Raw genomic sequence first — 25,860 nt, forward strand, 5'->3', positions numbered from 1 at the left:
CATGTTCCTCTCCCAACACATCTTGTCTAAGTTGCTATGTGTATTTTTACGTATGTGGTAGATCAGTGACGTTTCTTGACCTTGGAGAAGTGGCCCTCTGTAGCAGATGTCCTGTGTGTCCCAGCAGCACACTCCCCTCTTGTCACCCAAGCTGTATACTCTAGGGGTTCCCCCTACGAGGGCTGTGCGGGTCCTTCTGTTGGGGCGGGCTGGCTACGTGGATGGTCTGGTAGGCTTGGTTGGTCCCTAGCCTGGCTGGTTGCCAAGCCCCGCCTTGTGCGGATGCTGTTGGCTGCTGGTTAGCGGGGCTTGCTTGTGAGGCAGCCCAGGCTAGTGCTGGTACACTGGTAGGCGGAGTCAGGATCCAGAAGACTCCAGGGCTGTTGCCTGCCCACTGGTGGGTGAAGCCATGTCCTGGATTTAGTGCTGGACGACTGGCAGGCAGGGCTGGGTCCTGGAGTTCAGCTGCAGGGCCCAGGGATCCTAGAGCTGGGGTCAGCTTGCTGTTTGGGGTGGGTGGGGCAGAGGTGGAGACCAGTTACTGACACAGTTAGGTATGGGGTCTGGGGTGTCCCAAAGCTTGTGTTGCCCTGCTAGTGGGTAGTGCCAGGGCCCAGCTGGTCCCAGGGTAGGGTCTGGTCTCTTTTGGGCAGGCTTGGTCTGCAGGCTGCAGGATTGTGGTTTTCTTATGTCTGGTGTCTGCCCTCTGGTGGGTAAGGCTGGTTTAGAGGTTAGCGCATGGCCGGTCTACAGGCTAGGCAGGGCTGGTGCCTGTCCACTGGTGGGTGGAGCTGGGTCCTTCCCCTCTGGTGGGCAGGGCCCTATCTAAAGGCATGTCTAGAGGTAGCTCTGGCCTCAGGAAGCTTTTAGGCAGCCTCTCTACTGATGGATAGGGCTGTGTCCCTGCCCAGTTAGTTGTTTGGCCTGAAGCATCCCAGCACTGGCACCTACAGGCTGTTGGCTGGGGCCAGGTGTTGGCACTAATGAGCTAGATGTAGGGTACCATGATGGTACGAGCCCCAGTGTCCACACAGTAGAATACACCTCACTGTGGCTGCCACCAGTGTCTATGTCCCAAGGGTGAGCCACAGCCACCCCTGCCTCTCCAGGAGACTCTCCAAGACCAGCAGGTAGGTTTGACCCAGGCTCCTATCAAATGACTGCTTTTGCCCTGGGTCCCAATGTGCGAGAGATTTTGTGTGTGCCCTTTAAAAGTGAAGTCACTATTTCCCCCAGTCCTGTGGGCCTCCAGAAATTAAGCCCCACTGGCCTTCAAAGCCAAATGCTCTGGGGGTTCATCTTCCCAATGCAGGACCCCTGGGCTGGGGAGCCTGATGTGGGGCTCAGACCCCTCACTCCTGTGGGAGAACCTCTGCAGTATAATTATTCTCCAATTTGTGGGTCACCCCACCTGGGGCGAGTATCGGACTCGATGATATCGCGAGTCTGCCCCTCCTACCCTTCACATTGTGGTTCCTTATTTATGTCTTTAGTTGTAGAAGATCTTTTCTGGTATGTTCTGATCTTGTTCATCAATGGTTGTTCTGCAGGTACTTGTGATTTTGGTGTGCTTGTGAGAGGAGGTAAGCTCAGAGTCTTTTGACTCCACCATCTTGCTGGGCTCTCCTATCATCTTTTTTTTCCCCCAAACTTGATGTAGTTTTTCTTTTAAAAACTATCAATCATTGTTTTGTTGCCACAGTCAACTTATGTACAGCACAATCTATGTGTTTAGTGAAATTTGCTTGCCATCTCCTTTCACCCCAGTGTGGTTTACAGTATCCTGATTTTCATGATGTGAAACAAGCCGGGACCTCTGTAGGTGAATGACTCCTCGTACAGTGATTGATAGGACTGAAAGTGGGTTCCTCACTGAAGTGGTCATAGTGCCCTGCTACTCATCAAAGGGACATAAAGTATCCACCCTCATCACCCGGGGTTCACCATGTGTGTCTGTGGCAGTTGAGTGGCTGAAAAGATGGGGCAGGGCAGCCACCTTTAAACCTAGAGATGAGCTGTGCTGTTGATAAAGTTGAAAGACAAAAGCAACGATTTGGGTCTTCTGTAGCAGCCTGCAGCTTGGCTCTTCTGGGCCAGCAGTTTGGGCTCGGAATAAATGACAGCTGTGGGGGGACTTGGCATTTAATACGGGTTGTCACTGCAGCTGTGAGTAAGCTCCAATTCTAGGTTCTTCGCTCCATTTACCTAACAAACAATCATCACCCCTTTCAGCTTTTTCCTAACAATGATGACTTTTGGAAATTTCAGACTGATTCTTCAGTGTGATCCAATTATCCAGGAATGAAAAGTGGGTAGAAATAAATGGGCTTTAAAGAAGTGAAAAGGCAGGTTTTCCCAGATACGTTTGCCTATGAAAATAATCCTGAGAGAGAAGATGCTTTCAATTAATGCAAACATACATAGGACAGAAAAGATTCAGCTGTTTTCTCTGGAAAAAAAAAAAAAGTTTATTGCATTTGGAAGTCAATAGATATCTTTTACAAAAAAAGGTTAGAATAAAGATCTCACATTTGTAAAGGCACATATGAAACATTTTAATAACAAGGGCAGTGAGAACATAAACAATACACAACTAGGACCAATAGCTAAAGACTTTATAAAAACAGAGAGGAAACAGTGCAAAAATACTGTCAAAAGTCAGTTTCATACACCTCTTAATTGTGTATAAAACTGGCAAGCATAAGCTTATTTACTGATATAAAAAAGCACATAGAAGAGCATGCATAATTTTATTTAAGGCTTTTAATATTATTAAATTGAGAGGGAGTCTACACCAAAGTAAAGTTGACATGTGAATATTAATCACTCCCCAACTTAGGGAACGTCCTATAAATGTCTCACTCCCTCTCTCCCCTTACAATTAGTTTGCAGTGAAGAGACTGGACCTCCATCTTGCAAGGTAGCAAGTGCCCACCACGGGGAGAAGAATGTGTTATCAGGATCCCAAGCCCCTATCTGGAATGCATTTCTCACAGCAACAATACGATAGGTGGTTAAATGTCCAGGTCAGCCCATGCCAGCCAGATCTGGCTGACACCGCCCTGCTATTCAGCCGTGTTGGACAGCAGAAGGCTTCTGTGGGCTGACCTAAAACCCTTAAGAACAAACTGGTTTCTACATTAGGGACTTGTCTGTAGGTTCGAAATGAGACCTATTAAATGTCAATTGGTTTGAATGATAAAACAATTCACAACATTTTATAAAACACAGACCAAGGAAAGCATCAAAATACTGAATTAAGTCTCACAACAATAGTCCAGTGAAACGAAATAGATCAGCATGTTACTTGATGTAACACAAATTACTTAAGGTTATCTAATAGTCATCTGCATATGTAAACCTTTTTTCCCCATTTACACGTCCTCCAGCAAGTTAGCTGACTATTGAAGGAACAAAGGACATACACAGGAAAGCATCTCTGATGAAGAGTAACCTTACTTTTGAAAGGATAAGGGTAACAGATTTTTAAGATTTCAAACTGGCAAGAAAGTTCAGTCAAAGGAAGTTGCAATCACATTTTACGGTATTCCACGTTGGGGGGAAAAATGGCTCTGAATGACAGCTCTCAGTTCTAAGCTGAAGGTGTTTATTAGCTAACACTACATACAGTTCAGGGAGGTGGGAGGCCCCTGAGAAATGCTGAGAACGCCAAGCACCTCTGCTCTGAGAGCCAGCTGAGCTCAATGCAGAGCAGGGTTCCTGAGATGTTAGCAAACTAGTTCCACCCTAAGGCCCAAAAAGACCCCAATCTAATGTTTTTAGCTTTTCCCCAAAACCTCTGTCAGGTGAGGCAGCCTCTGTGTTTCCCTGAAGGAGGAGGTGGAGGTGAGGAAGAAAAAAATAGGACACATTGCAGACTGGATGAAGAGCGTGTCCTGCCCTTCCCTAGACAGTGGAGAACGGATCACAAGGCAACGTAGGAATGTCCCTGTGGAGCCCAGAGCTTCACCCATTTCACCAGACTGGCCAGGCTGCGTAGAGGTGACGGTGAAGGGAACAGAGTCAGCAGGAGAAGGCTAGAAACAAATTAATCCGACTACATGTGTCACGATGCCAAATGCAGCCGCTGTGGCTCCATGTCAGCTCGCCTCAAAAGAAGCCTGAGGGAGTGGTGCAACCTTTGTCCTAAACAGGACTGACCATCGATCCAGCTTATCTTCCACTCCTTCTAGTACTGCCAGTGCCCGTCGCCAAGGGGAGAAAGGGGGTAAAGACAGCTTCCTGGCTGCCGACAGCACCTAGCTGTTTTCATTATGGTTATTTCCCTTTGCCAGATTTCATTCCTTGAAACTACATAAATGCCAAATTTTACTTTTTGAAACTACATAGGCTTTTCAGGATTAAAATCAGATTTCCGAATTACATAATTTGGAGAGATTGAAGAGAGTGATTACCTATGACTAGATTCAGCTGCTCTGTAGGAGTTGCTAAAAGGGTAGGGAAAGGAAAGAAAAGGTGTGCCGTCGAGAGCTGATCCATAAAGCAAAGGAAAAACAAGGCCGGCGTAGCCCTAAGTGAATGGGGTGCTCTTGGAAGAGGGTGACATCACAAAGTAGTCCCACCTGTGCCCTCAAGTGAGCCAACGAACTGCCGTCACTACTGATATATTGACGTCTTACCTGCTTTTTATGCCCTGATTAGAAACACGATGTGCTGGGAAGGGGAATCCGCTCTGCAGCCCCCCCGGGCCGGAGGAGAGGCGCAATCAACATGCACAGGAGGGGCTTCCCTGGTGGCGCAGTGGTTGAGAGTCCGCCTGCCGATGCAGGGGACGCAGGTTCGTGCCCCGGTCCGGGAAGATCCCACATGCCGCGGAGCGGCTGGGCCCGTGAGCCGTGGCCGCTGAGCCTGTGTGTCCAGAGCTGTGCTCCGCAACGGGAGAGGCCACAACAGTGAGAGGCCCGCATACCGCAAAAAAAAAAAAAAAAAAAAAAAAGATGCACAGGAGCTGTGATAGCTAACTCCAGAGCCGTGTGGTCGAGCAAATCTTCTGCTAATAAGGTTGCAAGGAAAGGGAGGGCCACCAGCAAGCGAGGGGAAGTGGTCTTTCTGAGCAGCAGACCTAGGCAGGCATCAGAATCGAGAACATTCGTCAAGCTCCACTGCAACAGTGAGGACATGATTTAAAACTACGAGCGAGGGTACGGACTTCCCTGGTGGCGCCGTGGTTGAGAGTCCGCCTGCCAATGCAGGGGACATGGGTTCGAGCCCTGGTCCGGGAAGATCCCACATGCCGTGGAGCAACTAAGCCCGTGCACCACAACTACTGAGCCTGCGCTCTAGAGCCCGCGAGCCACAACTACTGAAGCCCGTGCGCCTAGAGCCCGTGCTCCGCAGCAAGAGAGGCCACCACGATGAGAAACCTGTGCACGCAACGAACAGTAGCCCCAGCTCGCCGCAACTAGAGAAAGCCCGCACGCAGCAATGAAGACCCAACGCAGCCAAAAATAAAATAATTTAAAAAAAAAGCAAAAACTGTGTGAGGGTGAAACAGATCTCCCCACTACAGCGCGGTCTTTCCCAGGATCACCACCTCATCTCCATCCCTCTGGCCTTATAGAAAGGGAGGGAGTAGGAGAGACATCACCGAGTTCAGAAAATTGTTTGTAAATCAGGAACTTTTTGATAGAAACTCCAGGCCTTCCTCTTTCTCTTCCCATTTATAGCTCTTCTCTGGGCAAGCTTATGGCATTTTTTGGAAAGAATGATCTTGATGGCCCAAAGCGTGGCAGAAGGAACAGTGACTTTCTAGATAGATGCGTTCTCATGTTCAAGGCTGCCCATCAGCTTTGGCCCTCCTGTCTTAAAACGAGAAGTTCCTTGAATTTAGTTTTTAAATGAGAGGGCTGATCAAAGTTCCAAACGGTAGGAACTGATGCACATCCTCCTTTTCACTGCACCAAGCAACAATAAATTATGCAGTCCTGTGAAATCGACTGATGCCAGCTATTCAGTGCCAGGCTCATGGACATTTTAATAGAGAACCTTTTAGTTTGGCCTTGAGGAAGAAGACACAGCTGTTTTAAGCTGGAAAAAAATAAGTAAGGTAGTAAGCTGGATAAAAACACGCATCTGAGTTTCTAACAGAAATGCAAAAGCTGAGAGCAGGCAGGATAAAGGTTGAGTGTCAGGCAAGTAGGCCATCAAGTTCCTCAGGACCCCATGAAGAACAGCAATTTTTGGGGCAACACATATGAGTTGGCAGAATTTGATTGGATATACCTGCCCATTTCTCCCAGGCATGTTGCTGTTACTTTCAATAGATGCACCAGTAAGGTCTTTTGCCCCAAATGTCTTAGAAGCTGAGGCAAAGACAAGAACCACTGTGCTTAACTTGCTCAGAGTTCACGGGAAGTGTCAAACATAATTTAATATGCTAGAGATGTCCACCCTATAGGGCCGAGTAGGATTATTTCAACCCTATAGGGCCAACTAATCTGTCACCCGTAAAGCTCTAGACCAATGGAAAATTTTTGCGGTCTCCATGAAAACCCCAAATTTCTCCATTTGGAATCAGTGCTAGATGAGTTGTTACTTTGCTCACGAAAAGAAATCACTAAGTAAGAGCATGATGAGTGTCTGATAAAATCCATAGGCAATAAAATAAAACACAGTTGCAGAAGTATCTTTGGTAAAACAAGAGGAAACTATTCCCACAAAGAGCCACCTTAAGAGCCCAACAGTAATTACTTGGTGCTTCTGGAAATTTCTTAGTCTGGGATCCTGACAGTTACTCCCGACACGAAGGAGGAATGAAGGGTAGATTAACACTAAGATGGCTCAGACTCAATCCCCAACCCTTGAGTCTAAGCTCCCTGGCACACATCTTAGAAGGTCCCTGCATTTGCCCACCCCCTGACCTCAAGCGATTGACAGGTCTACCCCCGCCCAAAGAAAATCAATAACCATACCCACTTTCTCCATCCCACGCACCACTGGAAGTGGGGAAGAGAGATTCAAAAGCACATTCTGCTTTGTGACTCTGGACACTTCGGGCCCACATGTTGTGTTCCATAACCACTGGGCTGAGGTCAGCTAATACAGACTGTATATCAAGAAAGGATGGCCTGCCTAGGAGAATCCAAAGTGCTCTCTGCAAAGAGTGACTCCAAGCCCCAGGAGATGGCCCACTCAAGTGAGGCAAGGGTTGCCGTAGCAAGGCAGTGAGTTCACAAAAAGCGCTTAAAGCCCAAGGAACCCAGTAAAGCACAACAGGATACGGTTCGGCTTTTCAAACAGGCTTAGCTCAGCTCAAGGATGAAGACGTCAAACTCAGCCCCTCTGGTTCAGGCACCACGGTAAACAAGGATGAACACTGGGTCAATATATCCAAATGGGAGTGGATGAAAGAAACAAAACATTTCAACTGGAAAAACTTCAAAACCAGAGGCCTGAAAGTGTTGGATGGCTTTGTTGTAAGATGGTATCTTTTTTTTTTTTCCCCCTCCATTTTTAATTTTCTCCCTTCAAGTCGAAACTGTAGCAACAGACCCCGATAGCTCCAGCTTCAGACTTGATACATCGTCAGGAACTCACTCCAAAAGCTCTAACTAGATAACTAATTTAATACACTTTGCTTCAAGGTTTATTCCTTGGCTTGCTTCCCAGATATAAAGCATCTCTGGGCAATTATTATGCAGATGCCACTGAAAGGACTTCAAATGGCTGCTGCTAATTTAACAGGAGATAGGTTGGCATTTACTGGAGACGTGAAAAGGAAGGCAAAATGGGCTCAAGGGCGAAAAGCATTTGTTTTTAAAAACAAAATATGGGGAATCACTTTTAAATGTTTTCCTTTGAGTTTCAATACAACCTTTGGCTAGGAAATTGGATACTGAACCTACTTCTTTGCATTTTGTGCGTTCATGAATATTCCCAGAGCACCAAGTGGCAACAGTGGATGAGTTGAAAGGAGGGCCGTGAGTGATGAGCTCAGAGACAGCAGATCTACGAGCTGCCCACATGAGACATTTTAACACCCCACACTGGGGCCTGAGAGACAAAGAGAAATACCGATGTGGTTCCTCAAACAATAAACCAGTAACGGCAGACCAACTGTTAAAACATCCCTAACAGCAGAATATCCCAAGGATGGGAAGTCCCTAAGGAAATGGAAACAATACCTCTTTGCTTGCCGATGACCCAATTTCTGAGCGTCTCCTAGTGAGGGTTACGAGCTGTGATCCACTGAAAATACACGTCATACTAGTGGTTTTCTTTTTCAGATCACGCAGCAAAATTCCAGAATCTATGGCGCTCAGCTGAAGTTCTACTCCTTGACTGATTCTTTAGACCTTGGAAGAGAAGGTAGGAGGCCCTCCATCGCCAGATACTGAGTCCAAATACAGAGAACCACCACTCTAACACCTGGCCAGATGTGAAACCAAGTTGATTCATACCCCAAAGTAGTTCATCAGGAATCTGCTTCCGCACCCGCCTGTTGTGGTGACCGGAAGCCACAAAGGCACACTCTTTCTGGTCGACTGGATGCCATTCTTTCTTTATATTTGCACCTCAGGAGGAAAAAAAAAAGGGAGCAGTGGAAGAAGGCATCATGGAACACCCGCAAAAGTCAATTTTAAGAACAAAGCCACAATTAAAAGTTGCATCAAGAAAAACTAGACAGTAGAGGGGAAAATTCCCCAGAAGTCAGCAGGAGGGAAAATGTGCAGAACATGATTTATTATGTACTAACCTACAAAATTCAGAAGGACAGTGGCCAATGAAGGCCCAGAAGGAGACGAACTAAGGACTGAGCTTCAAACTGAGGGCAGGGTTAATACCACAACTGACCAGAGTGGGCTGTATGGAGAAAAGGAAAGCAGCACAAATCTCACCGTCTTTCAGCAGGTGGGCCAAGCTTTGGACTGCAAGGTCCTGGGTGGGCTTAGTTCTGCTCCTGCAGGCCAAAGGCTGGAGATGCTTAGCAGCACAGCGGGGATAACACTTGGGGTGGCTCCTGGCAGGGCCCCTGCCACCTGAGTGCCAAAGAGCCCCCCTACATCAGCTTTCCCAACCGCTTCCTTTATAACCTTTCCATGGCACCCAGCACCTTGACCTTCAGATCCCCGTCAGCACACGCTTCATATTTAAATAAGAAACAGTATCAAGGGCCTGCATGTCTCCTGTCTCTTCCACACTGGTCTGTTATCTTCTCTCAATCAGGCAAGAAGCCTAGCTGCACAGACGGCCTGGCCCAGGGTCTCGGAGGCCACCAGACTAGGGTCCACTGAGCCAACAGGGAGAAGCAGCAAATATCAAGGGTGCAGTCTCCAGCAGGGGAACAGGCTCCAGAGCCCAGAATAAGGAGTGGTTGAGAAAGATACAACACAGAGTCCTCGTTCTTCCCGGGCAATGGCAATCACTGCATTGGAAAGGGAGCGTTTCCTCTAGCTGGTCCTGTCTTTAACTCAAGCCTGGGAGGAAAAAAGAGACTACTGAGGGAGAGGGCAAAAAGGGGAAAGGGAAGGAACTGCCCATCAAGCCACAGGAGCCCCCAAATATAAGAAAAGAGTGTTGTTCTTCTCCTTCAGGAAAGGGCCTTAGCCCTTATCTTTTATATTTTAGGATGAACTCATTTTCTTGCCATCTTTGATGTGGACGTGAGCAATTAGGCTGACAAATGTCAGGGCTGGTTACAAATCTGGCTGCAACTTCACTAGAGATGTGTTCCCTTATGCCTCTGTCCCCCAAATAATCCACCAGGCAACCCTCCCTACTGACCTATTACAATGCAGATCAGTCAAAATGTGGTTCAGAGGAAAAGTACTATATTATTTGTGAAAACTGCATTACGATGATTCACAAAAGTTATTCCAAAGGGGGAAAAAATAAATTATCTCCTATAAAATAATACATGACGTGTGTGAACGATCTTGGCGCTCCTGTCTTCAGGGAGCCCGTGACCTGCCTGCTCCGGCCATCCGCGCCCTGCCGGGGGAGCAGATGTTGTCTGGAGGTGCGTCCCCATCTGTACGGTGGGGCTGGCCGCCTCTTCCAGGAGCTGAAGCCGGGGGTTAAATGAGTCTGGAGTTTTGGAGGAACTGGATGAGGACCTGGTAGACAAACTTGTACTGAGCGATGGTCTGGATCATAAACATCCTCTGCTCCCTGAGGAGCCTCAGCATCATGGGCACTTCCACCTTCTGCAAGAAAAGAGAAGAAGATCCTGAGATGGGGCGGGGCGGGGGGGGCTTCCCTTGGTTCCTTCCTCATTCCCTCATCCAGGAAGCATTCACTTGCTGCCCCTGTGCAGGTAGAGGAGACAGCCCCCTCTAGGTTATCCCAGTCAAAGACCCTAACAGTAACTGGAGAAGCTGGTCGTCATGTACCACGGGTGTGATATTTTAACTACAGACCAGTCCACTAGAGAAAACACAGAGGCTGGAGTTAAACCCGATTTGGTACTCTTAACCCTACCGTGACCCAATGGTAGGATTTAAGCCCTTTCTGGGTCTTCGCTTCTTCATCTGTAAAATAAGGATAATGATGCTTTCCTCCAATGGCAGTGTGGCCTTGGCCAAGTTCGTGACATTTCCTCGGCAGTAACACAGGGTGATAAACAGTACCCTCCTCAGAGGATCAGATGAAGAAATACATGTAAAGCATTTAACACAGTGTCTGGCACATAGTAGGCTCTTAATAAAGACTACTCACTGTCTCATTAATATTAATGAAATAAGAACACTCATGCCCATCCTGCTACCCCACAGGACTGCAGGCATAACCAAGTGAGATAATTTACGTGTAAACCTTTAAAACATCAAAGCACAATCTCTGGGCACCAGTCACACATGTTTGGAGTGAAAGTCTTTAACTAACGATATCTTGAGTATTAAATGAGATTGCCAATGTGTAAATTCTTGGAAGATCTCCAATGGAAAGGAACTAATATGGCGGATCATTGGTGCCACGGTGTCCCCTCACTTGTGTCACTTTCATCCCCCTGGACCAGCCAAGGCAGAAGCACCATGGAGTCAATGTACCATCATGGCCTTGGTATACTTCCCCCTGCTCTGGGAGCCCTTAACCCAGGCAAACGACCGCACCCACGAACTCAGCACGGACTGAGCAAGCATCAGAAATAAAATAATAAGAACTCAGCTGTATGTCTTTTCTTACTTTACTTTCAAGTCATTTCAGCTATTTCCAAACTTTGTGTAGCTACAGTACCATACGTGCCATCCTGTTTAGTCACGCTTCTCCAAAACTAGTTAAGTAATGCACATCACAGATTTAAAAGGAACAAGTCCCTGGTAATACGCAAAGAGAAAAAGGCATGTGAATCCTTAAACTATTAGTCAAAATACAGAGCCTAGACCATAAGCTTCTGATGGTAACTAGTGGGTCTGTGCCTAAACTACTCCAGAGTGACTGACATCATGATACACAACACAGAGCACCTAATAATGAACTTAACATAACGCATGATAAGCATTACTCTGTGTTGGGCACTGAATATAAGGATAGAATAAGGCTGCTCCTACCTCATACCCATCAAAGGCTTTGACAAGAGAGGCAGGGTCACACAGAAGCTAAGAGGTCATCTCCCTGTGCCTCAGTTTCTCTTCGTTAGATGAGGGTACTAACAGAACCTCTCTCGTAGGGTCACTGTGAAGGCTACAAGCTGTAAGGCTCTTGAAATAGTGTTGGCACATGGTAAACACTACATACACGTTAGCTGTGGTTATTATAGTATTTTCATTCTCGTCATCATCACAACCACCACCACCTCCCCCACCACCATCTCCTTTACCTCTACCATCTCCTCCACTTCCACCTCTGCCATCACCACTATCATTCATGGTCATTACCATCTCCATAGCCTGTAAGACTCAGCCCCTCAGGCTGACTCAAGGACAGTATACTAGGTGATATAGGGCAGTTTGGAGACAAGACAAAGTTCCCCCTGGTCCTTAATGAAAGAACCCTTCAGCTTGCCTTGAAGATGCACTTCCACAGGCTCTGCTGCCCACCGTCCCTAACCCAAGGAATCCGGAGGCAGCTGACGCTTGCTCCATCTTGCTTAGAAGACGTCCCCCCCACCCCCCTACTCTACGAAGGAGGGATAACCAATTCAGAAAAGCGGCAAGATCAAGACATCTTGCTCTTTGGCTAGTGAGAACCTGACCTTTTGTAATTTAACTAATCTGGGACAGGTGGCCAAGAGAGTATCACAAACCATGAAACTGGTACGTTCTGAAAACAAATGTATGGGCATTAAAATGTCATAGCTAACATTCAGTGACCAAAAGCAACAGGGCACAAAGAAGCTTCTCAGGGCAGCCCAGGAGAATCCCCTCGCAGCTGCCCGACTTCATGGTTAAGCATCTTTGCTCCAGGAAAAAGAAAAGGCATTTCACTGACGAAATTAAAACTCTATGGATTATAGACTAAAACATAAAGTATCCTAAATCCAGAAGCCATGGAAAGAAGATGGGAAAGTTTAGACGGGAGAAAAATGGGACAACCAATTTTCTATTGATTTAGCAAAATCTTTTGTTTAAAAAACAAAGAAACATGGTTGCACTCCTCTTCTAAAATAAGGGTTTGAATTTTACTAGCCAGGTCCGACGCAGAACAAGTAGAGACCTCTTTTCTCCCTAGCCGGCTACCAACAGCAATTATGGGAAATGGGACAGATAAGGCTGGCTACATGTGCTAGGGGAAGGGAAGTGAAAACTATGAGTCATCTTGCTATCTTTGAATATCAATGGGAACAGAAGTCCTTTTTGGACTGACCACATTCCAGTAAATGTTCTGGCATGCAACTGGGCATTGAGGAAATCTGCTATGTCTGGATACACCATAGAGAATTTAATCACCCTGAGCCCTCACCAAGTCCCCTCAAGGCCCTGGCGGCTGAACCCCTTACTCTGTACCACGCTGGCTCTGACATCTGTTATGTTCCACTGGGCCAGTGACATCTGGTGATCGATGAGCCTTCCTGTCATCGTATTACTGAGGCTCAGCCTTTGATGGGTCTCCAAAGAGCTCTCAGAACACAGCGATCCTTCATGTCAGACCAGACTGACAACACCGCTTCTCAAGTTGAAAAGGAGGAAGGGGGAACAGAGGAAGAGCACATGGGGAATGCAGAAAAGAAGGGGAATCTGGCGAAGAAAGTGACACGAGGAAAAGATCTCTAAGTGGGGAGGGGTTGATGCAGCCCCTCTTCCTCCGCAGGAGCCCACTGGTGCTGCCAGCGGAGCTCGGATATGCTTGAGCCACCCGTACCCGGATTCCACTGCATCTTAGTCTACCTTCCCGCAGTGAGCGGATCTGGGACTCAGTGGCGAGCTATTCACTCTACTAGAAACTCCTAGAGACTTCTAGTAGTGACAGAGAAGCAGACAATCAAGAAATCTCATGTGAGACAAAACGATAAAAACTCATAGAAGATGACGAGATTTCTGTTACGTAGACTCAAGTGATTCCATGATGGGCATTTTGTTCCCCAATAGAATGTTTGTTTGTTTGAACAATAGGCCACATGTGATATAACTCCTCTTCTACTTTTTAGCAGCACAAACATTCATATGTACAGACTGAAAGTTTCCAAAATTAACCTTTCATAGGCAGGGAACTTAAAAATCCTTTGAACATATTTAAACTTGGCATTTATCGTTTTCCGAGAAGTCTGAATATAACAAACTCCATGGGGCAATATTTAATCTGATCTTCAAACCGTTGAGTAAATACATATATTGTTATATAAATTCCTTCACAGGAATTTATATTCCTGTGAAGGAATATAAATGCATGAATTCCTTCATGCATTATAACATCTCCTGATTTTAAAACTATCACACCACTTCAAAAGTTTCCTTTGATTCTCCAAGCTGTACAATTTGTAAATTGAACAAGAATCAAATGACACTTGGCATTTGGAGGCAGAGTGAAGACGGGAAATAACTCAGGGCCAGGAGGTGAGAGACCTCACTTCAAACCTTGGCACCACTGCTTAAGGGCCACCTGGCACTGGACAAGCCACTAGATTGTTTCTGGACCTCAGCATCCTCATCTGTAAAACAGGAACGGGACGTGTGCTGCTAGCGGTGATTAAAGAACCTAAGGAAAAAAAAGTGAAAGCCATCTAAAACCCCCTGTGAGAATAGAAGGCAGAAGAATTGTTCTTTCGCCTTTGATTGCTATTTGTCTCATCTCTACAAAATCAAAAGCCCCTCGGTGTAACTCCCTGACCTACAGCAAGAAGGGAATGCCACACACCGTGTGGGCACAAATTGAGCCGCAGCCCGCGTCTACGGGAGAAAAGCTGGGCCTCCAGCCTCAGCAGAGGCAGGCCACGTCTGTGCCCTCGGATTACCTACCCGGCTCTGCTACACATCACTGCCAGTCTAGACAAGAGCAAAGAGTCCCCTCAATAAAACTCCGCACTAAAGAATGAAAAACGTGTTTAAAGTACACACATTTTCACGTAGGAGTTAAGCCAGAACACATCCCAGAAATGCAAGACGCATCTATACTATATGCGACCCAATAACCCACTGTGGAAAATAACCCACAATAAAACCAGACCGTCTATGAAACACTGCAGACTTCTGGGAGTTGATGCCAGCGAAGATCAGATTTTCTAAATGTTGCCTCTCTCACAGTTTCAACTCTTTTTCTATATTATCGGGCTCTCTACACAGAGCAGTGAAAGGCAAAAGATCAGGAAGGTTGTAAATGTCAGAGTCCAACTAGGAATCATGGGTCTGGAAAACTCTCGTCAGGAGAGAGGACATTAAACAGTGGAAATAGAAGGGCACAGGTGAAGGTTTGGCCATGGTGTAGATTGGTCCCCAAGGTGGAGGATGCAGAAGCCCAGAATGACTTACTTCATTATGCTCCAGGCAGTAGATCATCAGCTCAGAAAGGATGACCACGCCAGTCCTTCCCACCCCAGCACTGCAGTGGACCACTATCGGGGGGTGCTGGTTCTTGGTGCTTTCCAACATGCTGTTGGTATGGCGACGGACCGACTGGATCTCCTCCAAGTAGGCTGCAAGACAACATGCAAATCTTGTCACTGATGTCCTGCATCGCTTTGCATACAAGTGAGGGGAAAAAAAACTGACTGTGAATTTTTTTTTTTTAAGTGACAATAATTTACACTACTTACAAGACACTAATTATTTGGCTGGTACCCACTCTACAGTCCTGGATCCAGAAAGGACCAGCTGGGAGTCAATTAGTCCATGGGAGAATCTGTTCTTTAAATTAAATAGTTCTTTTTAAAAAATTAAATTCTGTCTTCCCCTCTGCAAATCCCAAAGTCCCCCAAGCAGATGATTCTCGACATTACTTACAGCAATTCCTACTATTAACAGACTGGGATCAGACACCAGCTAGGTCCCCTTGAAATGCCCGCCTGTCAGAGCCAATTTCTGGTGGGAAGAGCGTCCATCTGCCCTCTCTTCCTTCCCCTCACTGAATGAGTGAATGTCAGCTGAGGCTTGACTTCATTTTTAGATTATAAAATAGACTTTGGGGAGCCTGGTTTTCAGCTTGGATCCCATGTGGTTATGTGAGTAGCTCAAGATAACCCCCCTTTCCTGGAGGCAACATGTGGGTAGGGTGTGTGCCACGTGCCCCGTCAACATCTGCTTAGCCCCACAGGGCTGTGCAGGAGACTGTTCACTACTCCAACTGGGCACAAACTGAAAATTGCTCAACCCAAGCCTTAAGGACTGTTTTTTTTAATGGTCATGAAAAAAAGGAAAAGTGTATAAATGTAATCCCCAAACAATCCAAGAACCGGAAAAAGTCAATTAGTAACTGAGATTTTATAGTAGCTAGTTCAGGGGAGAAGCAGATTTGAAGGTTCCTGATACTCAGAAAATCTCATCCCAGTGCAGCAGTGTAAAACCAAATGAGGAGAAAAACTCGAACTGCTGAAGAGAAAACAGCATTCAAACCATTCTCATAATATTTTATAATTAATTAATTTATTTATTTATGTTTGGCCGTGTTGGGTCTTCGTTGCTGTGCGCGGGCTTTCTCTAGTTGCCGCGAGAGGGGGCTACTCTTTGTTGTGGTGCGCAGGCTTCTCACCACGGTGGCTTCTCTTCCTTGCGGTGCACGGGCTCTAGGCGTGCAGGCTCAGTAGTTGTGGCTCACGGGCTTAGTTGCTCTGAGGCATGTGGGATCTTCCCCGACCAGGGCTCGAACCAAGGTCCCCTGCATTGGCAGGCGGATTCTTAACCACTGCGCCACCAGGGAAGTCCCCATTCTTGTAATTTAAAAGCACCTGTTTATACGCAATGACTAGGAACTCCAATTTCTTTTATAACCTTATTTAATTAGTAATCTGAAGTAGTTTACCCAGATAAACGTTTACTACCATCACCATCACCACCACCACCACTAATAATGTAAAATGAGATAGAACAAAACAAAAGAGGGAAGGCAATCTGAGGTGACTAGATAAGGTAGTTGCTATTGGTACCAACATGAGCTAAATACTGAGCATGGAATTCCTTTCACAATTTTCTTTTCCAAAGGGGAAAAGATACTAGGCAATAACATTTTCTGACGGCAGGCAATGTTCACATACAAGAGACTAGGTTTTTCTTGTGCTAAATTTAAGGAGAGAAGTAAAAGGAATATTGATCAATAAAGCTGATGCCACCGTCAAGGGGAATTTCATGAAACACAGAGAAATTAGATTTAAGCAGATTCTTTCTCCTGCAATCATATTAATAAAGTTCCTTAAGGTGTAACTCAGTGAAGCCCTCTGGAAGACAGTTTGACCCAGTTCCTCTGCATCCAAGTAATCTCATTTAAACACAAACAAAAATCTCCTAAAATTCTTAAAAACCTAAAGAACCAACATTTCTAAGACCCTGCTCAGCACACTTGTCCTGAGTTTCTTAGAAAGGTAAATTAATAAACACTGTTTAAAAATATTCTCTATATTTTTCAGTAATTTAGACGGGCTGTCCTTAAATTGGTTCTGATTTAAAAGATTTGATTATAATTTTAACCATCTCATAAAACCTTTTATCAGATCTGTTAGCCAGTCATCAAACGGATCTACTTTTATTGTTTCCATTTTCTGAGTCTTGCTTCTAATAAAGCAATTAGCAAAACAGTACCAGAAAGGAATAAAAAGAACACTGTTATGAGGAAAGAAAGCTCTGCAGAGGTCACTGTGCTCATTAATATTTTGAGCTGCAGGTAACTGTTTGACCTCAGGCCAGCCACCAACCTGCTCTAGGTCTCATTCTAGATCCTTTGATTCCAATCATCTTTCTTACCCTCAGTGTCCGACTCCTTAAGAACCATCATCACTTGAATGAAAAATGAAATAGCTGCATTGATAAATAAGTGTGCATCAGAATCTTTCTGTTGGAACTTGTGAAATGGTACTTTAGGTACTTGAAAACCTATTCTCTCTTCTCTCCCCCACCCCTCCTACTCTAAATGAATATCAAAATAAAAATCAAGGTTTTGACATTCTCCAACCTCCCTTTGTTGTGGCCATAGGTCTTCTGCCAGCTGGTGAGTCAACAACATAGCAGGTGTAGTAAATCTGCAAGGCACCCTCAGGCCTCCTTCCTAGCTGGGTAAGAGTAGGGTTTCCCGCAAGTGCAGGATGTTCAGGCAAGTCTGTAGAAGGGAAGGAGGCTGCTGCAGCCATCACCAAAAGCATCAGATCTCACCTCCGGACAGTGATCACCGGCCTGTCTTCGTCATGAGACCGCAAGAGCCTTTAAAACAAAGACTGCTTCATTTCTGCGTTCTAAGAGCCCAATTCAGTGCCTGGCACTGGTGGACACACACCCAGGTTTTGGCCTTACAAATATAGTACTGCATACAATCTGGATGAATTAGTTTCTAAGATAACCATAGCTTGAAAACTACACATAAATTAATGAATCCAAAAATGATAGTTTCAAATACTACAAGTTGATTTCAATAATTCTTAGTATGTTTAATCGTAGGTATGAGAAACTACTAATTGGGATTTACTGCTGTAGGAAATACAGGGCTTCCGAGATATAAATTTTCATGAGAAACTTTTGAAGTTGTTTTTTCTATATTTTATTGCTTTGTGTTTCTTTTTTTTTGGTTGTGGTAAAATACACATAGCATAAAATTTACCATTTTAATCATTTTAGTGTACATGACATTAAGTGTACAGCGGCATTAAGTATATTCAGTGTTGTGCAAGCATTACCACTATCCACTTCTAGAAATTTTTCATTGTCCCAAACAGAAACTTTCTGTCCATCAAACAGGAACTTCCTATTCCCCTTCCCCCTTGCCCCTGGTAACCTCTATTATACTTTCTGTCTCTATGAAGTTGCCTATTTTGGATAACTCATGTAAGTGGAATCACACAACATGTGTCTTTTTGTGTCTGGTTTATTTTATTTAGCATAATGTTTTCAAGGTTCAGACACGTGACATGTACCAGAATACTAAAGGTCTAAATCAAGGTAGAACCAATTAGTTTACCACATTAGCTCATCTGCATACACGGTAAAGAGAATATGATAAATGCCATGTATTAGTCTTCTCTGTTCTACACATACTACTGAAGTATTATATACTGAATGTTGTTAATACTTTTGCCACTTAAGAGAAAGTAGACTCTCTTTCCATTTCACCTCCAACTGATAAGACCATTACTATTGTTGGTAAAACCCCGACAGGGAAGGAAAGACTTACACAAAAATCCTTGAACATCCTCTGGGCAGCCGTGATCTGGCCAATCAGTATATTGCAAATGCCACACTGTCCTTTCCTGCCCGGACAAAAGGTGCTTGACCTTCAAGCCTGTGGTTGCATAGCAACCGGAATCTGTTCGGAACTTTGTGGTGACCTTGAACTTGCCATAGGTGGCTGAGCTGTGCTTGGAACCCAGTTTGGGCCAATATCGGTGGCTCTTGGTTCGTCCGCCTTCCTGAATCAGACACAGAAGCAAAATTAGACATGAGTCAGGGGAAGCTCTTATCCTCTTAATCTTAAAATCTAAGGACAGCGGAAAACTTGAATGGCTTCTAAGTCACTGACTCAGTAGCATCATTCAGTGTCTATCCCAGAGTAGATACCCATATATTTTAGCTAACACCAATAATAAGATTTACCACACAGTTATATCAATGGTAAAATTTGAAGATTCACAACTGGGCTGCAGTTGAATGTTAGAGAGAAGAGCCAGGGTGAAGACCAGAGGCGGGAACAAGCTAGGTGTGTTCAAGAAACAGAAAGGTCTTCAGTGTGGACGGCAGAGGGGAGGTTAGAAGGCCTCCTGGTCCACGGTAGGACGTTTGGATTTCACCCCACGGTCAGTGGGAAGCCATCCAAAGGTGATGAAGTGACCTTACGCAGAGGAGTGACAGATCCCAGTAATCGTTCTAGGTCACGCTTCTCACGTCGGATGCTCGGCCCTGGGCTCTCTCTGTTACACCCCACCGGCCACTGACACTGTCTTTATCGTCTAGTGTCAATCTCACATTTTTTTCAGCCTGACCCATCTGTCTTAGTTCCACTGACAACTGAAGCAGAGGAAAACTGGCGTTACCCCTCTTCTCTCTCCCTTAATTTTATAATCTTTTCCGGGGGTATGCATTCTCAACCATTTACAAAATGGGGTCTATTTTAAAGTTTTGCACAGTTTTGATATCATAGGAGTGGGAGCGGGGGTGGAAGAGATGGCAGCTTAGAAGGGGACCCAGCAGAAGCGGGTGGTGCGAGAGGAGAAATGCCCAGCGCACGGAGCTGGGGGATTGAGTGGCAAGTGAAGGCTGGCCTGCTCACAAAGCAATACAGCTTTGGGTGACACAAGTCATCTTGCCCTGGTTCTTTGGGTTGAATTGAGTCTTCTTAAATTTGAAGCACACCTGCCTCTTTTATTTAACCATCCTGTGAAAGGAGGTTTATCTGAGGCCTTTAATTTATATAACTGCTGAGTACCTACGTCAATTACAGATTTCAAAAGACTGTAAGTCTCTGGCTGCCTCACCGATCACTGGATTTTGTTCCTAAGACTGGTCCCTTCTTGTCACTCAGGTTTTAGCTCAAATGCAACCTCCTCAGAGGGCCCCGGGCTGCAGTCTAATCTAAAGTAGCCCCACAGTCACCCTCCATTCCATTACTGGTTTCATTTTTTTTCCATGGCACTTAGCACTATCTGAGCTGACTTTGTTCACTTTTTACTGTAAATTCCACTGGGATGTAAGCTCCCTGGGGACAAGGGTCATGCCTGTTGTGTTTACCCTGGGGTCAGCACAGATGCTAAGTACACTGTTTTAAGTTGAATGAATCCCTCCCAAGGATGTAATTCGATAAAGTTATAAAACTAGAGATTTTCAGGAACATTTACTCTTTATGGGAAGGTGGGACAGAAGGTCAGCCTAGAGACGTACAACTGGCCTGAAAGAGACCAAAGTCTTTCATCACTACCTTCTAATGGGCCGTTCTGGAAAGCATCTGCTCAGAAGAGTTAAGGAAGGGAACATGACTTTTTTTGTTTCCAGTTCTTTCTGTTCCCCATCCTTTTAAAGTTGTTAGGAAAGGGATATGCAATACCATACATACGGTAAAAAACAAACAAACGAACAGAAAACTCTTTTTCCTTAAATGACTTCAAAACATAAGTTAAAATTTAATGAAAGGAACAAAAGGAAGTGGTTAAAATAAAATTAAAATAAAAAATCGAGACTGTGACAAGAGAAGAAACCCAAAACGTCTTCCCCCAAAGACAGTAAGCTCCAAGCGAACTGCTAGACGGAACGGGGGTATATGCCAGTTTTTGGAACACCACGTAGACTTCTCTAGTTACAAGGGAAAAGCTATGTTTGACTTGGCAAAGGAAGAAAAAGATTTTTTTTTTCTCTCCCCAAAGAAAGAGGCCTCTACAGGAACAACAGCTCTGGTCTCTTTTCAGCTGATAAGCAGGAGGGCATGGGAGCCGGCCACGCCCGGGGTTGGGAATATATGCCGATTTACCCAGAGCAGGCCCAAAGTTCTCAAACTCCAGCGGAAAGATCATTGCTTTGCTTGGCACACAGAAGTGAGCTGGCTGAACTGAAGTTTGGTTCTTTTTTGTTTGTTTGTTTAATTTTAGTTCATGGTGATCCAAGGAAAAGAGTTAAGAGCTGGATAAAAATGGGGCATAACAATAAATTATCTTTGGAAAACAAAACAAACCTATATGCAAGTAAGGAGAGGAAAGAGATGCACGTCAGAGAGAGAAGGATTTGCAGAGAAACGGTGCTGCCGGAAGGAGGATGAGGCAGCAAAGGCGTAGACACAAAGCCCATCTTCTGCCCCCCGCCCCCGCCGGGACAGATGGCTGTACGGCCATTCCCCCTTACCTCCTCTGCGGTGACCATGGCGATCACATTCGCTCCCTGCTCCCACACCATCTGCCAGAAGTCATGGCATGTGTGTGGCAGAGGCCCCTGAGTGGCGATGTAGTGCCATTCTGCCCCACCAACCACCACCTGGAAACCAAGGCAAGCGTTAGTGAATAAACCCCAAATCCAGGACAGAGTTACATGCTGACCACGGGTCCTTTTGTAGCCACCTGCAAACCTTGAATAATATTTTTAGGCCAAATGTGTTAGTGCTATCATCAAAAGCCCTGACACCATGGATGGCTAGTGACATCCATGCTCACATGAAAATACTTTTTGCCACTCAAGCTTATTACAATATACCTCATCATTTTTGGTCTACAACCCACAGTAATTATGTACAAACCAGTGCATATTAAAAACATATATATAAAACATATATATATATATATACCCACATATACAATATTACATGAATATATGTATATAACCTAACAACTTGTTACAGAAATAATAGTTATGTTTCCAATGTGCAATGTACTGGTAATTGCCATTCTCTTCTCCTTTTTCTAGTCTATTCCATTAAAAAAGAAAAGAAAACAAAACAAAAAAACCCCAAACTGCTCCCGACTACTAAATTGATTTCATATACCACTACCATATTGCAGTCCACAGTCTGAGACACAGTACTCCATGACATCCTTTTAAATAATAGAAAAATCTACCATGGAATAACACCCCTTTGGGAGCAATGTCTTTCTACCACTGCCCTGGTTATGAAGTGTATCCTAAACCTCTGTTGTACCCGCTACTCTGTACCACATACAGTAGAGGTATCGTGAATGTACTTAAGCCAACAGTACGTGATATTTTATCATCACCTTCCCCTCGTACAATATCACAGCATCCAACTGAACTCTGGAGTCATGAGATGATTTTGGATAATAAAATCATTATCCCACACAGCTCAGGGTGATCTTGGGAGGATAATTCTGCAGCTATAAATATTAGCAGCAGAGACACATCAATAAAAAGTCATGCCTCGAGTGTGAAAGCTCGTGCCATCAGGGTGAAATGGTGGCCTTTGGAGGGGTTCTTTCTGGGTTTGCCTCCATTCCTGTGCCCTGATACTGCCAAGTCAGGCTCCCTTACACATTCACCAGTGGGGATCTCAAGATGGTGCTAGGGGCAAAGAAGTGATCACTTTTTGAAACTTTTTCTCTCATTTATTTTATGAAACTATACACTAACTTGATTCAAACAAAAACAATGTCAGTTATTGTCTCGTTACACAAGGCATGTTTAGGTCAAAGCTGGCAAGCAAAATCCATTTTCCGAGTACTGGTGGGAGATAACACTCGTACATTTGCTGGCCGGCTGGCTAGGAGTTTGGCTTATCTGTGGAACTGTGATTTTAAACATCAGCCTCTCTGGCACCCTACAATATAGGAGCCATAAATACTTCCAGAGTATGCTGCTGCCTGGGGCCTTTCAGCGTATTCCCAAGTATTGACAGGAGGGTATTAAAAACTGCATTAAAAACACAACCACCAAAGCTACTGAGGTAGATTTCACAGATGTGATTCCACGTCTGGAGCAAATAAATCTCTGTTCTGCGTTCACGGCTGCTTGGAACCCAGGGAGAAAACATTGGCAAGACATATAACTCTACTCCAAAATCACCAGGACAAGTTCTTGCAAGCTCTCTGGGTCTATTAAACACACCCATGTCTAACCCGGATCCACAAGATGAAATGTGGGCCTCAGAGAATATGGAGGAAGGGATGGAAGGGATGTTAAGAACACCCACTGGGCACAGCGCATGCAGACTGACAGCTTTTTCCAGAGAGCAGATGGAAAATGGGGGAGGCGTTCTGGCCAAAAGAAGAAGAGAGTATATTGCAGCTGTGGAAGATTTTCTCAGACAGTCTAGCAAGATGTAGCCGTGTGATCTGCATCTTTGCATGCATTATTTTGGTCATTGTTTCGTTATCTAAACTAAGCCCATGAAATTCACCACCGTCAGTTTCCTTCAGAGTTTCCTGGGGCTCAGTTTTTACTGTTTCATTGTTTTGAGAGTTCTCACTCTGAAAAATAAGAGTAGAATACACAATATGATCCATGAGGGTTGACGCCATCCTATTTCCTTGGACAGGACTTTCTGACACTTAAAAAATATATGTGGTTATCTATGCTGGGTGAACAAAAACACTACACCCAACCATGGTACACTTCCCATATTCTGTATCAAAACCATTAGAACTGATACACAGGCCAGACATCTGGCTGTATTTTAAAGGCTCAAAGGAACCTACCTATAATTTGGCTACAGTTGAAAAGTCCAATGAAGAAAGGAAATAATGCCAGACACAGATTTTCTAAGGTTATTGATCACAGCAGACTAGGAATCTGAACCTTGTATTGTTTTGAAAAGCGTCCCGTAACAACTGTTAACAATTATACTAATACAATTCACATTAGTACACAGATAATTCCCCTACTTCAGAGGTCAGAGCAAATGGTGACATTCTAAACAAACGTGTTCTGTCATTAGGAGCCCTGAGGAAGGTAAGCTATTTAGGAAACACTTCACTGCATGCACACATGTATCCATAACTCTAAATTCTAACTGAAGTAAAGCTAAGCTGACCATTTTAAAGTCTATGAAATACTGAGATATGAAGATTTGGAGTATCTGAAATAGTAACAAACATTTAATGACCCAAATGCACTGAATAATGTGGCACATTTTGCAAGATTCATTATCAACCACACCGTTATGGCTTATGTTGAAATTAGCCCACTCTTCTAAACATCATGCAAATTTGGGACTTCAGCTCTAAAATGCCTAACCAGTAGTATTACAAGGGAGAAACAGTACGTTTCTGTTGCTCTTGAACATCATAACTCCAGTGACAGAAACATAATGCCTGTGAATTCTCCGTCATCTGCCACTTACACACCGAAAGGGCTAACCCTCAGCTTTACCTGTGAGTTCTCGGGAGGGTTACAACACACAGAGAGAAGAAAAAGTTAAACCCTCTGTAATGAGCAAGCTTCAGAAATAGCTGACCTGAGGTTTTTTTTCCCTGAGGCCGCTGGGCTTCCTTCTCTCTGTGCAGTGATAGGCATGGCCTTCCAGTTGACTAAGAAAAGCACAGGAGTTCAAAAACACTCCCTTGGGGTTTGGGGACAAGCCAGGATGCACAGTGGCAGCCCATATGTGTTCTCCTCCCTGCCCTTTTACCGTTAACCCGGCAATCTTCAGCCAGCCTTCCCAACACGCCCCCTCCACCCCCCACTTCTTACCTTGATGTGGGAGGCGTTAATGTAGCCTGTGTTGTTTTCTTTGGTCGGTATGAGCTCTACGCGGTTCTCCTCGTAGGGGACGACCTCCCGGATACGGCTGCGCTCAGCATTTTCTGGCAGAGCTGCTGTGCTGAAAACGCCATTTGCCTTTTTCTTTGGAATCTGCTCATATTCTGTGAACACCATTCCCTCTTCGAGCTTCTTCTTCAGGGTTCTGAACTGCAACAGAAATTGATCTCCAGCTCTCTGAATTATCTTATCCAAACACTCCAACCGAACCACCAGATTTCTTCAAATATTTACAGTGACAGTGTTAATAAGTAGTTTCAAGATGGACAACTAATATTTGATTATTTGGTCTCATTACCGACCATATTGCTCGTGTCTCTTGTCCAATAACCAATTTCCTTCTCACTCATACCTTAAACAGAACGAATCTGCCAGACCAGGCAAGGGTTGAAATTCAAAATTAGTATTTTCGTTATTATCACCTCTGTTTAAAGTTCTAGTGATAAGGAGATCGTTCATCTTAATTACCCAGACGTCCTTCCCTCCACTTACACAGCTGTTCTTAGCTAAATTTTAAGATGATACTGGTCTACAGTCCTCTAGTCGTGAGGATTAGACGCCCCATCTTTTATTTTTCCCACGGTCAAGCTACTAATAACAAAACATGGTATTAATTAGATTAAATGATCCCTTTAAAGACCCTTCTGGCTCTAAGAGCATGCTAATACTTCATACATGCTGGCAAAAACTAAACCCTAATCTTATTGTAATGCACTCTATTACATTTACATGACCTGTTTCTTAACCTGACAGCAATTTCAGGAACTAAAAGAACGCGTTTCTTCACCTCTGAAACACTACCACGCAACTTCTGGTTACTTTTCCCACAATGCATTACCCTAACAATGATAAAACAGCCATATGTTATAGCCAAACAAGGGGCCAGTGTATTAAAGAATTCTATAAATGCGTGGGTCAAAGAATCACTCCCTAGTAAAGGGTATTTGTTCACACAAATCACAGAAATTGAGAGCTACAGCAACCGCTTAACTTCTTCATTTTGCAAAAAAAATAAAGACACAGGCCCAGAGACATTGAATGACTTGACCATGGCCACACAGCTAGGTAAGGGCTGGTGTCTTTAGGGGTCGCCATGGCACCAACCTGACAAAGAAACATGAGATGTTGAAAAGGATCAATTTAATACAGC

The 25,860-nt window shown here is 44.8% G+C and overlaps 1 protein-coding gene across 3 annotated transcripts in view; it reads right to left on the reverse strand.

Moving 5' to 3' along the window:
* Positions 1–8,549: 8,549 nt before the first annotated feature.
* The window catches only part of PTPN14 (protein tyrosine phosphatase non-receptor type 14), a 168,994-nt gene continuing 151,683 nt past the window's right edge, over positions 8,550–25,860 (reverse strand). For all 3 annotated transcript variants that reach the window (XM_060131380.1, XM_060131371.1, XM_060131390.1), the window contains 5 exons: positions 24,642–24,860; positions 21,351–21,479; positions 18,700–18,934; positions 14,862–15,025; positions 8,550–10,166 (listed from right to left, as the gene is read on the reverse strand). In XM_060131380.1, coding sequence (XP_059987363.1) covers positions 10,038–10,166; positions 14,862–15,025; positions 18,700–18,934; positions 21,351–21,479; positions 24,642–24,860 — 876 coding nt within the window. In that variant the 3' untranslated portion in view covers positions 8,550–10,037. The remainder of the gene's footprint in view (positions 10,167–14,861; positions 15,026–18,699; positions 18,935–21,350; positions 21,480–24,641; positions 24,861–25,860) is intronic.

The sequence above is a fragment of the Lagenorhynchus albirostris genome, chromosome 2 (assembly GCF_949774975.1).
Source record: "Lagenorhynchus albirostris chromosome 2, mLagAlb1.1, whole genome shotgun sequence".
In the NCBI taxonomy this organism is placed as follows: Eukaryota; Metazoa; Chordata; class Mammalia; order Artiodactyla; family Delphinidae; genus Lagenorhynchus; species Lagenorhynchus albirostris.